Source organism: Stegastes partitus, unplaced genomic scaffold (assembly GCF_000690725.1).
Source record: "Stegastes partitus isolate 25-593 unplaced genomic scaffold, Stegastes_partitus-1.0.2 Scaffold904, whole genome shotgun sequence".
Lineage (NCBI taxonomy): Eukaryota > Metazoa > Chordata > Actinopteri > Pomacentridae > Stegastes > Stegastes partitus.
Genome location: NW_007578635.1, coordinates 256,294 through 272,752, shown reverse-complemented (window position 1 = coordinate 272,752; position 16,459 = coordinate 256,294). Strand labels below are relative to the sequence as shown.

The 16,459-nt window shown below is 41.1% G+C and overlaps 2 protein-coding genes across 2 annotated transcripts in view; both read right to left on the bottom strand.

The window, feature by feature from the left end:
* The window catches only part of usp13 (ubiquitin specific peptidase 13), a gene marked incomplete at its 3' end in the record, with an annotated part of 39,648 nt that extends 31,963 nt beyond the window's left edge, over window positions 1-7,685 (bottom strand). The window contains exons 1-3 of the mRNA XM_008293715.1: window positions 7,430-7,685; window positions 4,521-4,646; window positions 2,326-2,386 (exon numbers count right to left, since the gene is read on the bottom strand). Of these exons, the coding sequence (XP_008291937.1) occupies window positions 2,326-2,386; window positions 4,521-4,646; window positions 7,430-7,540 (298 nt within the window). The remainder of the gene's footprint in view (window positions 1-2,325; window positions 2,387-4,520; window positions 4,647-7,429) is intronic.
* Window positions 7,686-10,727: 3,042 nt separating this feature from the next.
* ndufb5 (NADH:ubiquinone oxidoreductase subunit B5) lies at window positions 10,728-16,272 on the bottom strand. Its single transcript, XM_008293709.1, has 6 exons — window positions 16,122-16,272; window positions 13,880-13,962; window positions 13,404-13,470; window positions 12,503-12,564; window positions 11,884-11,990; window positions 10,728-10,946 (listed from the first exon to the last, which is right to left on the bottom strand). The coding sequence occupies exons 1-6, from the start codon at window positions 16,237-16,239 to the stop codon at window positions 10,826-10,828; spliced, it is 558 nt and encodes a 185-aa protein (XP_008291931.1). The 5' UTR covers window positions 16,240-16,272; the 3' UTR covers window positions 10,728-10,825.
* Window positions 16,273-16,459: the final 187 nt, after the last annotated feature.

The window sequence follows — 16,459 nt, the reverse complement described above, 5'->3', positions numbered from 1 at the left end:
AATGGTCGAATTTGACCCCAAACAGCCTCAGTGGATGAAAATTCAAGCATAACATTTTAAAAAAAGACTTTAATTTTTGTGTATTTTGGGTCACTTTTGGAACAGTCATTAAATTTCAGGCTAATGGAATGATGTTTGGGGTGTTTTTTACTGCTTTCAAAAGGTCAAAACGGGTCAATTTTACTCAATTAACGGCAAGCGCTGAATTTGAAACTGCCCCTAATGAACTACGAGGAAATAAAGTTTAGTTTCGATAAATAGAAGCGTTAAATCCTGACAATAAAGAGGTCGGAGGCACAGAATGATTTCCTTTTTCTGGAAAAAACTTATTGTTAAACTGACTATTTAGGTTCCAGGTAGAAAATATGTGAAACGACGCCAACGAAGGCCTCGACGTCACCCCCCGTATAAAGATGCCCGCTATCGCCTAAAGCCGTGTGATGACTCATGGGATCACAGGTTATCCCTCATATGTTACTGTGCCGTTTGCTTTCATGGTGACGTTAGCTGCTCGATTAGATCACCGGGCCGGGACGGAGACGACCGTCAAAGATCTGAGAGGAGGAAGTGAGTCAGAGGAGGAGAGGAGCCTGTTGAACGGACAGCTGTCAGATTAGAGGAAATCAGAAAGCAGGAACATGGAGGCCGAAGCTGAAGGAATTCCAAGCGTCACGGCTGCAGTGGAAGTGTGTCAGCGTCGACGGGAGGCTGACAGGTGGAGGCAGCTGACGGACCCCCACCTCTCCACTGTAAACCGACCGACCGACCCTCCCCAGCTCCCAGGCTTTGATTTAGAACAGTTACCAACCACACATACAAATAAATGCTCTATATTTAGAGAACAGGAGGAGGCAGCTCATATATATCTCTGGGTAAAGAGGGGCACAAACAATAACACGGGGTTGTAATGGAGGTGGGTCAGTCTGACAGCATGGATCAGATTAAAACGCCGGCGCAGGGAGGGAAAATGGAAAATGCATCAAGAGCTGCAGCCACTGCTTCGATTTGTTGTGATGGAAAGTAAAACTCACTTATACTGGAGTGGAGCTGGTGCAGTTACTCAGGAGGTACTCGAGTATTCCTCATTTTATACACTTTTAATATATTTCAGACGTAAATATTGGGGTTTTTTTGAATCCGCAGCACTCAAAAAAACAACAAAAAAAGTCAGTGAATTAGCTTTTCCTCTTCGATCAACAGTATTGATCAGTCTTAAGTGTCTAAAATCCACCAGACAAGACACAGAGAGGGATCTTAAACTCAAGTAGGAGGAAAAATGTAATTATTAAGCCATTTTTGATAGGTAATCTCGACCTAAATTTAGTTTTAAGCCAAGAAATGTTGAAATTTGAGGTTAAATTTGAGGTTAGATGCAAAAAGCAACACTATGATGTCAACACAGCTCATCAAAATAAGTTTCCAACCTCAGTAAATTTGCTTTTTTACTGTTTTTGTTTTTAAATTTTGCAACTCTACATTTAATGAAGTGGTAGGAATAAGTCCCTCGAGTTACTTTTGTAGAGCTCGGATCTATTTGAGAGTCGCAGTTACACACTTGGAAGCCTGATAATCCTATAAAGGACGGAACATTCTCAAATAATAAAGCAGTGATTCCTCTCGAGACCAAAGAACGGAATCTAATTTGAGCTCCGCGTTGCATTCGGAAAGTTTTTAAGCTGTTCTCAAGTCTGCCTTCTGGAGCCTTTTGTATTTCAATTAATTAAACAACTTTTCAAGGCCTGATGGGATAAAAACACTATTTTCTCTCTTCTTTTCCTCCTTTGTGCAACAGCAAAATGTTATCGATGTCATTTTCAGGCCATTTTCCCCCAAAGTAAGTATTTTACTGACTATAAAGTCCCTGAAAACTCATCTCTGTGTGTCATCGTTACATATAACATAGATGTTTTTTCATTAAATTATTCATTCTTGCTTCAAAATATCTTCTATGCAACTCTACTCTGCTGCCTCCTTTAGATATATGAAATCCCTGTCTCTTTCTCGCCACCTGCTGCAGCTCGAGCACACCAGCTCCCCTAGAACTCTGTTTAAAAGATGTTGGAGGAATTCAGCCGTGCATGTTAGAACCGGATTCTGAAGAAGAAAAGTCCCACCTCTGTAAGGCTGAATCAAATCTGAATGTCTGTTCTTGAGATGATTCAAGGTGGAAATATTATTAAAGTCTTCTTCCTTTGCTCATGCAGTGTCCTCCAGCAGATAGAAACACCACATGGACCATCAACAAGGTAAACAACTCTTTGAGCACATGTACTTTCTGTACTTGTGTTGCTTTTCTGCGTATTCTCACGGCTGCCTCCGACTCACCTAGAAACACTTTCCCGTTCCTCCGTCTGGGGATGGCGCCTCCTGCAGCTCCTGTGGCTTTCTGCCGGAAACAGAGCAGGACAACAGATTGAACCGGATCAAAGAGGTTTCAATTAAAAACTCCTTTTAAATACGTCGTCTTTGTAAATTGTTTAAATAAAAAACAGCTTTTCTGCTTTGCTGCGGCGGATCCAGGTGGTTGTCATTTTGTTAGAAATAGATGCTGCATGTTCCAGGTCGGGTTTCAAGGCGCGGGGAAAACCCCGACCACGGCAGCGTCAGAATTAAAGAATGACAAATTGAAGCGCTTCAGTTGCACGGATTGATTTGTAGACTTGGCCCGGTACCATTTACAGTAGGTCTAATGTGTCTGCAGCGTGTCGTCGGCCTTTTTTCTGTACGTTTCTTCACCACATAACGCGGTGACTTTAAAAACACGAGCCGACTGGCAGCAGGACAACACAGTGCCACCAACTGGTTTCCTCCCAGTTGAGCAGAAAGACAGAGAATGCTGACACACTCGAGACCAAGTGGACTCATGGGAAAAAAACAGCAGACACGGGAGCCTGCAGAATGCGAGCAGCTGTTTCTGGCCAGATCCAGGCTTGGAAATAGCAGCTCTTTACAAAGCAGAGCTGATCTGAGGGCAATTAGAGGCAGCAGCAGCTCAGGCCTCTGTTGTTCACCGAGAACAAGAAGAAAACAAGCACGACTCATCTGTTGACTTACTTTTTAGACAGTCAGGGGTGGACAAAAAAGCAGAAACAGCCCACAGTATAATGCAATCCGATGTAAAAGCCCCACAAAATTCAAAAGCTGCCGCAGAGTTCAGTTTGCAGCTTTCTGGCTCTGAGTCATCATCATCTTTGATGTTTGTCACTTTGAGGTGATTGCATGATGTTGCACCATGTTTCTGGTATTTTGCCCCCTTCAGGTACTAATATAAGCCGATCCTGTTGCTTAAACTCTTGTGTTCTTCAGTGTATAAACTTATTATTTCAACCTGTGACGAGGTTCATATCCCCATCACTTCCACAGATGTTTTCTTGGAAAGAACTCTATAAACTGGTTCTGATTACAGCGAAAGAAAAGCTTTATTTAAGTCGATATTCATTCATTATTTCTCAGTTATTGAAAATCTGTCTTCTGCTTTGTCTTTCTGCATTACATCTGAGCAAATAATTTAATTTTAATCATTTAACTGCCCCGATTTATCACATAATTAGGACCAGACTACGAAGTTCTTTCATGGAAACTTCCAAGGAAATGATTAACTATGAAATAAACCAATATCACCACAAAACAAACTGTATAAAAGGTTGGAGTTGTGACACTGGAGGCTCAGACAGACCTGAAGGTTTAGAACTGTTAAATACAAAGTTAAAGTAAAGCGTCACTGATTTCTTCCAGTTCAACTTGCTATTTGTTTACATGATGTGCTCTCCAATGAGATCAGATTTTGTGTAGAACTACCTTAAATCTGGATTAAATCAGGTTTTATATCTTAAAATAAGGATCACTTGACTACATTTGCGTCAAGCTGAGGGGCTCAGTGTGGACAAAAATGGTGAATTCACTGATTTTTATTGGAGTTGTATTTGACTTTTCTTGAATATTATGTAAATGCACAGCTTTTAAATAGGATTAATGTTATCCTTCTGCACATTTACGTTCTATATTATGGAACCTTGCACGTTCTCAGCTGATTTATTTGCTAATTCCTGCAACTGGAAGCATTTCTATTCTATTTTGCAACACTAAGTGTTGTTATGCATTAAAAGACCAAGTCCACTTCCTGTGAAAACATCCTGGGCAATAAAACTAGAACCACCTTTTTTTGCATTATTGTGTTATTTGATTGCAAAGCCCTTTATAGGTAAGATGCATAAAGAAATCCTGTCAGTGCTGCTGCTGCTGCCAGTTCTACCTTCAAGATGAAGATTCTGGAGGAAGACTGTTTATTTTTAGCTAGTTAGCATATTTAGATGGTGACTACGAGCCAGATTTACCATCACGCCCTCCTCGGTCCCCATGTGCACAAGCCCAGTCGTGCACAGGACTTTCTGGAAGGGTGTCGTGTGTGTCGACCCACTTTGTTTGCTTGCAGAGATGCTAAACTCGTCAAAAGTCTGCTGGATTAGCTAACACTCCAGTTAAAAACGAGCACGGAACATGCTCCCAGGTGTGAAACTCACCTCTTTGACGTGTCGTTTGAGGTGCATGTAAACACTCTGTCCCGTTTTGCGATAATGTCTCTCCACATGTTCCCGTCCGAAGCCCAGGAATGTGTTCATGCACACGTACAGGCCTCCCTCGGACTCCTGCAGAGCAACACACACAGCAGCAATCAGCAGCAGCACAAAGTCAAACACAACCAGCGGAAACCTCTGAAACTGAGCATCACAGGTTAGAGCCTTAATTTGGTAGAATTTCACAAATTTCAGCAGCAGCCGGGAGCAAAGTTATACAGTTTACTGTGTGCATGACAGATGTTGATGTCACAATCACTTTTTAAATTTAAATCAACAAGGAAACACTGGAGACGACACTCCTGGAGGCAGCATGAGAACATCTTCAGCTGCAGCCTTGAGATGCAGAATTCGATGTAAGCTTCAGTATATTTTCACCACACATGCACAGGAAACATGGAAGCAGAATAAATGTGTCAAAGATTCTGCAAGCACATTTCAAAAAAAAAGAAGAAAAAAAAAGGCTGTCTTGCTGAAACAGTCATTCGTGCATCTTGTCAAACAGCCAGAAACCTGTTCCAGCTCTCTTGAGTGCATTTCTGCTGCTGAAGGGCCTCGTTTTAAAACCACAAAATCACCTTTTACATGACATTTGATCCGAGGACTGGCTGAAAAACGAATCACTGGCTGATGTTTCGTACAGGCAACGTGATACAGCGACTTTATGCTGCTGTTGTTTCAGCAGACGGGCAGTTTGAGTTCATTCCACGGATTAAACCTCGTTGCTTTTTGGGGGCGCTGAAGACACCCGGGCTTTCCTTTGGTTTAAAAACAGTGAGTTTAAAGCTGCAGGGGACTCACTGTGACTGCCTTACTGTATCCAAACACTGTTACAGGATACTATTCTGCTGCATTCAACAGCTCTCCATGTGACTGGAAGCTCAGATTTAAGGCACACATTTAATGTCAGAAAGCTTCCTCAGTGTTTTTATTTAGATTTCAGACAGAAACCCGGTCCTGCTGCACACACGAGGACTCTCAGACACTAAATACTTGGAAAATACCCCTTCAAAACTAACCTAAATCTGCAGCCGGTGTGGGCCTTATGAGCCCCCGTGATAAACCTTTAAGTGGCCCAGAGTGACATATGAGCCTCAACAGTGCGAGGATAAAAATAAACCAGTCCTCAGGCCAACATGATGAACTCCAGACAGCTGAGTCACCTTTAAAAACGGTTTCAGTCCAGAAAGTAGGTTTTCATCGTAAGTAAGCGTTTAGCGAGCGGAAAAGAAGGAATTCTGATCCGTCACAGGTCCTTACGAGTGCAGGAAACCCTGAACTCAGCATCGAGTCTGCATATTCTGACAGTAAAAAGTTGAAATAATGCAAAATATTTATTGTTTTGATGCTGTCACTGTTGTCTTAGTCACAAAAAACAAGGAAATGCACCAAAGTTGGGGTTTTTTAATCACAGTAACTGACATAAAATCTTAAAATCGTAAATGAAATACCTGCACAGACTCACTTTAGTGCATAAAAAACTCAATATGTGAGTATTTTACGACTGTCAAGGACGTTAACTTTGGGTTGTTCCCTGTAAACTCACTACTGGACACAAGAGTGAAACGTCAAAGTGCATCACAGTGAGCAGAACGACACAATTAGCTTTAAAAACTCACTGTTAATCCTATGTTCTGCACATATAACGACATAAACACTAAATTAATATTGTACATTTCCAGCTTAGTGCCACCTCAAGTTAGTCTTCAGACAAGTTGCATCAAGTCAAGTCGCCGTTATTTATACAGTATATTTAAAGCAGCAGCTGTTGTGCCAAAGTGCTTTCCAGTACAGGAATAAAATCAACCAAACAGGTTTGAATATTGAGGTCAAGACACTCCAGCGTTATTTATGGTGTGAATATACAAGAGCAATTTAAATATTAAGGATTAAAAACATGCAAAAAAAAAATTATATAACACAACTTAACCTGACTTAGACCAACAATATCCTGAATCATGGAGATTAACCTGACAAATGGAAACCTCATAGTGTTATTTAAAGTAGGGACACAGCTGATTAATTTGAATATTGGGGAATAAAACTGTACAAAAAACTACGTTAAACGACTAGAATAAATATTACAGCTAAGACCCTACAATAATGTTAATGATGTGGAGTAAGCTGAATAATATAAATCTTAAGATGAAGACCTTATAGTATTATTTCTTATAGATATTAAAGTGACTAATTTGAATATTGAAGCATAAAACTGTACAAAAAACAACTGTAAATGGCTGCAATGAAAATTACAGCAGAGCTCTATGATATTCTTAATTAGGGAGATTAATTTGAGTCATTTATATATCAAGGCTAAGACCTTATAGTATTTATTACAGAGAATCAATGTGATTATTTTGAATATTTAGGGGGAAAAACACACACAATAATACATAAAATTCAACTTTACTTGACAATAACACATTATATCACACAGCATTCATAATTATAAGGATTATTTTGACTAATTTAGTTCTTTTACATGAAAACCCAACAAATACAGTGATTTTTATTGCTGTTTTTATATACATATTTTTTAATAATACAGATTTTAAAGCCTGCCATGTGTCCTCTGACTGTGGTTGGAAACGAGCTCAGGCAGGTGTGTCTGTTTACTGGTTATACTGGCCTGGACTGGGCTCCCAGCACAAAGGAAGGAGCCTCCATCCCGCTCTGCTCGGATGTAAACACCTTTTTTATTATTTATTTCCCTGCAGCTTCCCGGGAAACGCGCACACTCACGACAGCGGCTTTACGCGTGCTGCCTGCCCGGGAGAGGCGCACCGTCAGCCCGCCTGCGACGCCCCGACAGCCCGCTGCCGTGTCGGAGGTGCGGAGGTGGAGGAGGCACTCACCGGGGAGTCGAAGGAGAAGGCGCACTCGCTCTTGAAGACCCTGTCTCCGGTCCGGGGCACCCTGATGGTGGGCATGTAGGGGACCAGCAGCTCTCCGAGGTCTGCAGCCATCTTCGCATTCCTGCTTCTCGCACCACAGTGCGGCGGAGCCTCCGGAGCGGCGGGTCACAGCGCAGGAGGCTATTTTTAAAGCGCTCCGTCTCTACATTCCTCCGGCCGGGGGGCTGTGACGCTGGGAACCATAAAAACCAGGCTGCGGAGGGCGGAGGCTGCCGCCGCTGGACGCATGGAGCTGCTCCTTTTGTTTTGGTCCGGGGCTGTTGGGGTTGTTGTTTTTTTTTTTTTCGTGCAGAAACGCTCGGACCTGCGCAGAAATTATCTCCGCTGACTGGTGACGCTGCTGGATGTCTGGTTCCTCCCACCGCCCAGATGATTCACCAAGACGCCCACGAGTACTTCAGCAGGTCCTCCTCTGGAGCTCCAGGAGAGGAGCAGCTCGATATGAAAGGGTTTTTAATATCTGCAGATTTCAAACACTGAACCATGTTCATCTGCTGCAGCTTTTATTTGTCCTCCTGTTTCTCTCTGCTGTCATGGTCTCTCCTTCTAACCTCCCCCACAGGTGAGGAGACCTCCGGCCTCCCTGAGCTGCTTCTCCTGGAGCCTCCAGCAAACACCAACCTTCAGGGAACGTTCACTAAAGAGATGAAGCAAATGTTCCCCAGACCTTCAACAAATGCTCGTGGAATGTTCCCTGAAGGTTATTGTTGTTCCTAGAATGTTCCCTGAGGGTTCCACAGAATGTCCACAGAACATTCCCCTAATGTTCTGCTGAATGTTAATGAACACACCCTGAAGGCGCTACATGATAACCTTTAGGAAACGCTCACTGAAGAGCAGTGCATTGGATGTTCCCTAAACCTTCAACAAAAGCTTGTGGAATGTTCCCTGAAGGTTATTGTTGTTCCTAGAATGTTCCCTGGAGGTTCTACAACAATAGTCTCTAAGGTGGGTTCCAAGGTGCAGCAAATGTTTTCTGGACCTTCACCAAAGGTTATTGAACTTTCCCCAAATGTTCTGCTGAAGGTTGTTTTTGTTCTACAACTATAACCTTCAGGGAACATTCGCTAAGACGGTGGAGCAATTGTTCTCTGGACCAGAACAATGTGGGAATGTTCTGCTGAAGGTTCTAATATATTGGTTCCAAGGAAACGTTTACTGAAGAGGTGCAGCAAATGTTCCCCAGACCTTCATGAAATGCTCAAGGAAGGTTCCCTGAAGGTCATTGTTGTTCCTAGAATGTTCCCTGAAGGTTCTACAGCATCAGTCTCCAAGGTGGGTTCACTATCATGGTGCACCAAACGTTCTTCGGACTTTCAGCGACTGCTTGTGCTGAAGGTTCCTGACAGCTACCTGAAGGTTCTACACTGCAACCTTCACTGAACATTTGCTAAAGAGGTGCATTTGCTGAAGGGCTTGGGAACATTTCCTGCACCTCATTAGTGTACGTTCCCTGAAGGTTACCATAGCGGAACCTTAAGGGAACATTCCCCAAATGTTACCCAAAAGTTCTACAGCAACAACGTTCGGCAGAACATTTTGGGAACACATGCTGATGGTCTGGGGAACATTTCTTGCACCTCAATAATGAAGGTTCCCAGAAGGCTATTGTAGTAGAACTTTGAGGGAACCTTCCCAAAATGTTACCCTAAGGTTCTAAAACAGCAACAACAATCTTTAGCAGAACATTCGCCTAAGATTTTGGAACAGTCCCCAAACTCTCAGCAAATGTTTCGTGGATGTCCCGCTGAAGGTAGAACCTCCAGGGAACGTTCTGGGAATGTTCTATGAACAGGAACGTTTGCTAAAGAAGCAGAAATGATCAAAATGAAAACAAAGCTTGCTGACGGGGGATCTGGTGAAACCTTGGATCTGTTGGGTTTTTAGATTTATTTTTTGTAGATTGACTTCTTGTACTTTGTGTTTCAAATTAGTCACGATAATTTCTGCAATTATTTATCCTGTAATGTCTTATCGCTAATATTCAAATTAGTTAGATTCTCAGTCTTATTATTTATTACAGTCAGTTATGGAGGGTTTTTTTATACATGAATATTTAAATTATTAGGCTAAATTCACACCATAAGGAACACTGGTGTCACCATTTAAACTTGCTTCTCTGCTGGAAGGAACTCCGGCTCAGCGTCTGTTGCCTTAAATGTGTTGCATAAAGAACGGTTACTTGACTTTATAGTAAATAAATAAGTCACATTTAGAAGGAGACACGCTAAAGGGATCATTTCCTGCATCACATCTGATCTAGGATTTCTACAACCAACAGCCTCCGTCTGTCTAGAAGCATTCTGTCCATCTCTGCCCCCTTGTGGACGCTGCTGTGTACTGCAAAAACAATGTATAAAAAATGAACCTGATACGTCAGGGAAGGAACACTTGTGGTCTTTTCATTATGAGGAAAATGTTTGACGTTTAATCGTGTACAACTTTTAAATCTCTGGATGTAAATATTGCTGTTGCAAATGAATGTGTCACGCTGTAAAACATCCAAAAAAGGAATGTAGTCAAGTCAACTCATCCAGTGAAGTTCATTAAAATCTATTTGTTTTGCTCATTTCTAGTCAACTGCCCTAAAATTGTCCATTTTTTAGTTTATAAATTGAGTTATTTGGGCTTAAAATGAATGAATAAACAGCTTTGGGTTCTCTCAGCTCATTAAATCATGATTATTTCTTTTTATAATGATCCAGTTAGTCCCCACACCTGTAGCCTTATAACTTATCTCACTGTAGCTGGTCACAGATTGTCTTTATACTAGCTTAAGGTAATAAAAGTCACTCTAAAATTAGAAAATGTAAAGCAAATTTATCTGTACCCAGGATCTGTGACTAATTTTACACTTTTACAACTCAAAAGATAATTAATTAATCAACTGAAGTGCTGTGAATTGACATTTTTACAGCTGAGTGAACCTAAAACGAATTATAGAGCACGGCTGTAGAAGCACTGACATGCTGATGGGAATGTCTCTGGATGTCCAACTCCAGTTCTTAGATGTTATCAGAGCACATAGTGAGTGAGACGCTGCCACCTGGACAGGTCGTCTGACATAAAGCTGAGACCTTAAAACGTCTCCGTGAGCCTCCTCGTCATCTGTTGAACAGAGGCGATCAATTCAAACGTGAGCAGAACATCCAGCCTCATGCAGCTGTTTGGTTTAAACGCTGGATCGTCCACATCTCGGCTCTGACAAACCCAGTAAAAACACAGAAGACCCCGAACATCCGAGTACATATAGATTCTTTATTTACGCAAGAAAGGGAAAAATGTACAAACAGCGAGCCGGATCGGCACGATGTACTGACGACGGACACGTCCGGACTAGTGGTCGGGCAACGACTTGTGGCTGTTGTCGATGAGATTCTTGTCGGGGCTCTCGCTCTGGAACCAGGGACCGTCACCCCTGTGCCTCATGAGTCGACGGACCTCCAGCTGTGTCAGTCTGTGGGCGAGAAACAGCCAATGAGAGAACCAGGCTTCAGACCGGGGCTCGACATTTACAGGATTTTCCGATGTCGGTTATTGATGATCAAAAAAGGCTGACAACTGATATTTGGAACAGATGTACATTAAATGTGACGTTTTAACAGCGTGTGACAGCAGAGAACCCGTCATTCATCACACATTCACTAAATTCACAGAAAGAAGTTCTGAAACCTGGAACCAGAACATGTCATTTCTGGATGTTTGCCTGAGTTCAACTGGATATTTAGTGTTGTAGACGTCCTTAGACTGGTCTCTTATTTCTATTTGTTCAGACATAAAGTAATGAAGCTGTTAACTTCTACTTGCAGGACAACAAAGTTCCACAATACGTCGCCTGCATGTGTGGAACTTTTGCCAATTACACTGTTTTGTGACCAAACTTTTCAAGGAAAAATCTCTTTTCTTGTTGCTCAACAACAACAACAACAACAACAACAACAATAATAATAATAATAATAATAATAATAGATTAGATTAATATTGCGCTTTTCTTACTCAAGGAGTAACTCAAAGCGCATACAATCAATTGTCAATTATTCATTCACACACATTCACATCCTGGTGGTGGTTGCTACGATTGTAGCCACAGCTGCCCTGGGGCAGATTGACAGAGGCGTGGCTGCCATTCTGCCCCTCCAACCACCACCTCAAACAATCCATTCATACACATTCACACCAGGCAAGGTGGGTGAAGTGTCTTGCCCAAGGACACAGCGACCACGACACAGGTTACAGGGCGGAATCGAACCGCCGACCTTCCGATCATTGACCGACTCGCTCTACCACCTGAGCCACAGCCGCCCAATAAATCATTTATTCGTGACGCTGAACTTTAACTGCGTCCCGACAGCCTCTTCGTCCTTCACATGTTGGTGACAGAGAGCAGCACTCACCTCATGTCAGCCTTCTCCTTCTCTACTTGGATCGCAGCCATCATCTTCTCGTAGTCTTTCACTGGAGAGTCGTACAAGTTGCGTGAGATCCACCTGGTGATGGGGTGCTGCAGGGACAAAACCAGCAGGTGAGGCAACAAAAGTCAACACACAGAGTCACGGTTAAGCTAACATTGTGGGGTGGATTTGTGTTACTGCGTTTATGCATTTTTCTAAATTATTTACAGTCAGAGCTGTGACTTCACGATGAGGCTGATAGTAGGAAGTGGCCTTTAGGAGATCATATCGCATGACTACATTGATCTGCAGATTTTACAGCAACATTAAGTCATCAGTCAATTCTGGAAATCATACCACTGTATTATTATTTTTTTTTTTTTTACATTTCTGGAAGAGAACAATGCATAGACTCCTTTCTAAAGTGTCTCATGAGCCTCTCATGTGGAGGCAAACACAAATGTTTTAGCGATTGGCGCTGCAACAAGATCAAAACAGTGGTTATGGTTTGCACACACTGTGATATCCAGCTCCATAGATAAAGCTTTGGCCGATTCTTCCCCAAACCAGGCTTCATACTAAGTAACACAAAGACCCGTGTGAAAGAAATAAAGCTACACACCTTGTAGTACTCCCAGTGCTCAGGTTCGTAGTCCTCAGGAGTTTCCACCAGCTCTGCCTCACCTGCACAACACAATCACACTCATGTTTAATCCAAAATAACAGATTCATGTCGTTTCTAACCCACTGAATCCCAAAACACACCAGCAGCTTGGAAACTGTAAAAACACAAAGAATGATAAGATTTTATCTTTCCAACAGGTCTTGGGCCAAACAACTATGACGCGCTGTTCCCTTACAAACCTTAACCAAGATCTAATAATTTCAACAAATCCCTTTATAGTTCATATCTCCATTAAAGAAAAAAATGCCCCAAAATTAACCAGTTGCTTAAATCAGATTCTGTAAAAAATAAAAAATTCTCTGCTTCTCGATGCAACTGCAAAGCCATGAATGACTCAGCTGTGACCGACAGTCACGTGCCGAAAATTCATGAACTTTTTGGCTGAACTGTAGGCTGTGTTTAAACAAAACGGATAAGAGACAAGAATAAAAACACATTTAAAATGTAAGTAGTAAAATAACTATCTAGAGTATGTAGATCCACTATTTTTTTGTTGTTTTTTTGCAGTAGCTGTAACACCTGTGGACACTTAGAAAATAATGTTGTGCATGCTGATTGCAAGTTTTTTAACTTTTGCAAAATAATTAGTGAAAAAATTTCCACTTTCGTTTTTGTCTTCGTATGACTTAACATCATAACTTTTCTCCTTCTTCACGGTGGTGTTGTTTCCATTGAGGTGCAGGACTTTAATAACAAAAATAGCACAGGAGCCAAAAAACACGCGGAAACTGTTTGGGGTTCAGAGGGTTAAATCACACCGTTGACTTAGAACTGAATAAATAAATATATGAAACTGTCTAAAATGCACAAAAAAACCCAGAGACAAAAGTTTACTCACCAATGAAGATGTTCACAGATGTGATGAAGACGGCCACTGGAATCCCAGTCAGCAGGATGTAATATTTCTGGAAAAATTTTTTTAAAAGTTCTTAACGTTGCAGTTCTGCACCATAAACATGCAGAACAGAAAAAAAAAACTGTCTAAACTTCTTCCACTTTATGTTTAGTGTCACCACTAAGTAATTCAAGTGTGTGGGTTCATTCTGTTGCTGAATTAAATCCACGTCCTTCTGGATTAGTGCATGTTAAGTATATATAGAAATGGCATGAAGGTGTGCAAATATTCAGCAAGATATGAGCGACTACATGCAAGTTATTTAAAGGTGTGTAATCACAACACACTGAGCAGTAACGGAAATACGTTAAAGAACACAACTGGAGATAAAAAATGCTGCTGGCATTGTTTTTCTACAAACTCCAGCTCTTGAATTTGAGCCCGAGCTCGCTGACTAACATGACGTTACAGTAACTCACCAATAAATGCAGAACTCTCCTGTCATAGAAGTCAGTAGCGTGGATGTAGAACATTTTCTTTCCATGACCCCAGCGGACGGCCACTGCAAAACAGGGTGAACGTTACTGTCATGATGCCAAAATCCTGGGAATAGACAGAATGGCTGTACATACGAGTGACACCACGTATGTTATTCTTTCTTCTTCAGAGATAAGAACTGTGCGCTCTGTCATGTAAAGGTTTGTCTCTTGTTTGTGCCGAGGAGGCCAGTTTTAACCTCATTTTTGTTTCTTAAACACAAATACTTCTGAGGTTTTCTCATTAGTGGAGCAGTTGGACAAACTCATGAGAGACTAACGCTCGTCTTTCCTCTGTGTACGGAGGAGAAATAAACTGCCCCATAAACAGAGACGTTACACCTTTGGATCTTATGAATCCTGCAAGGTTTATTAAAAGAAGTTATTCTGATATAGATTTGCTCTTTGTGAATTTGCTTTATGTTGAATTTCTACAACAGTGGGATTCTGGTTGTTAAGAAAACGTCATGCAGTTTAAACGTGTTAAGATTTTAAATGCTAACATCAGCGTTCTGAACTTTGGTGGTTTTTGTATTTCAGTATAATGAACAGTCTGTGACCCGTTGACGGTCAACTGTCCTGTTGTTAAGAGAAAAGCACAGCATGATTACACGGCCTTCGATACAGTTTGTCAAAACTTGTTTTCAAGATTTTGCCGTGGTTTCGATGAGGTCGGTCCAGAGCAACCTCTTGGACAGACAGAAATGTCACGTCAGAATTTTTCTGTTTAATTTTTACATGTTGTCTCCTCTGCATCTCATTTTTATTTACATCTTTATGCCGACGACACTATTTTGTCTTTCCGCTGTCAAAAGCCTTCAGGACTGCTTCACTCAGTCATGAGCTGCACTCAGTACATATAAATTACTTGTCAATGCAGATAAAACCAAAAGGGATCTTCAACAGAGCCAAAAATGTTGCTTATGACAATCTGATCATCTCTACTCTTAACGGAACAAACTGAAAGAATGCAATTATTTGGGAATTTGAGGCTAGTTTCAAATGTGCGGTGACAAACTATGACAAAAATTGGTTTCTTTTACAGACATAAATTATGTTTTCCACTGCACTGGGGAAAACATTTCTTGAGGCAACTTTATTATGGAACACTGAATTATGGTGACATTTTTTGCAGGAATTCATCAGAAGTCACTCATCAGTCTCCAGATTTATTACTGGTGGCAGTTATAACACTCATCACTGTGAGCTGTAGGCTGAGACTGGGTGGTCTTCCTGCTCTGTAAGGTGTGACAGACAATGAGCTTTATTTATTTCTAAGGCATTTACGTTTCCCCTCATTTTCCAATCACTGTGCACCTGTAACTGAAATACCTGCAAAACAGTCTAAAGTTGGACTATTTTTTATTGTTAAAATCAATTCAGGTTTCTAATTTTATCTTCTTTTACTTCCAGCTGCTTTTGTTTGAGTTGAATTATTTGTTTTTACAACTTAAATGCTCTAATTGATGTTCATTCTATTTTAGTAATTTGGCCTCTGCAGAATATTATTGAAAATTTTCTTATTTGTGTGCCGACATCTTTTAATTTCTTACTCGGTTTCATTGTAAGTGAGGCCTCTATACCTAAATGTACTCTGAGTTTATTTAAAGGTTTTAACAGTAAAAAATCTGAGCATTTTTTTCAGCTATATCCTGATATTAACATATTGAGATATTAACTATTTAGGTTCACAGAATTGTTTGGTAGAAAGTAATGTGCATCTCACTGAGTCAGATATTTACAGTGATTTATTAAAATAAAATAAAATAAAATTACAATTAAAATAGCGAACAATTTGTTTCCAAACTTAAGCTGTGGAGCTGTTGCTGAAGTTGGTGCAATTAAACTGCAGCACAATTTCTGGTATGTTTTGGAAATTATTAAGACAAATCGGTTGAACTATGAGATAATAAATTAGCATCCAAACCCTGTAAACCAACTAACGTGCCAGTTATTCATATTAATGAAAAGAAAGTCAGTTAAAATGCCTTCAGCAGAGAAAGCAGAGAGCACAGCTTTATGTGACTGTAAAGGTAACGCTGCTCCCGTTCTGTTGACAGCAGGACGAACGTTAGCAGCTAGCTCATGTTAGCAAGCTGACAAGTCGCGGCGCAAGGTCACAAGTGAAGACGGAAGCTTCTACTTTTAAACTTCCCACTGATCCAACGGTCAGAGTGTTTCTTACCTTTATCCGTCCGCGGGATGGTTCGAGTGAGCAGATTTGCCGCTTTATTTCCAGATTTCAGGGGACTCAGTCTGGCTGCGAAAGCAGCAGCAGACCGGAGGACGCTCATGCCCACCATCGCTGTTTTGGGAGAATCGACCAACAACGCGAACTGTGATTCGTCGAAAAGAGGATGAAGCTGAGCCGCCATGTTTGATAAGGGCGGAAACGGTATTTTATAAAATGTAGTTTAACTGTGATAATAATAAGGTACTAATATATTATTACGTATGTATAAATCCCAGGAGATTTTTAAAACGATAGAAGGTGTTTATTTTTATTTTTGTTAAAAAAATAAA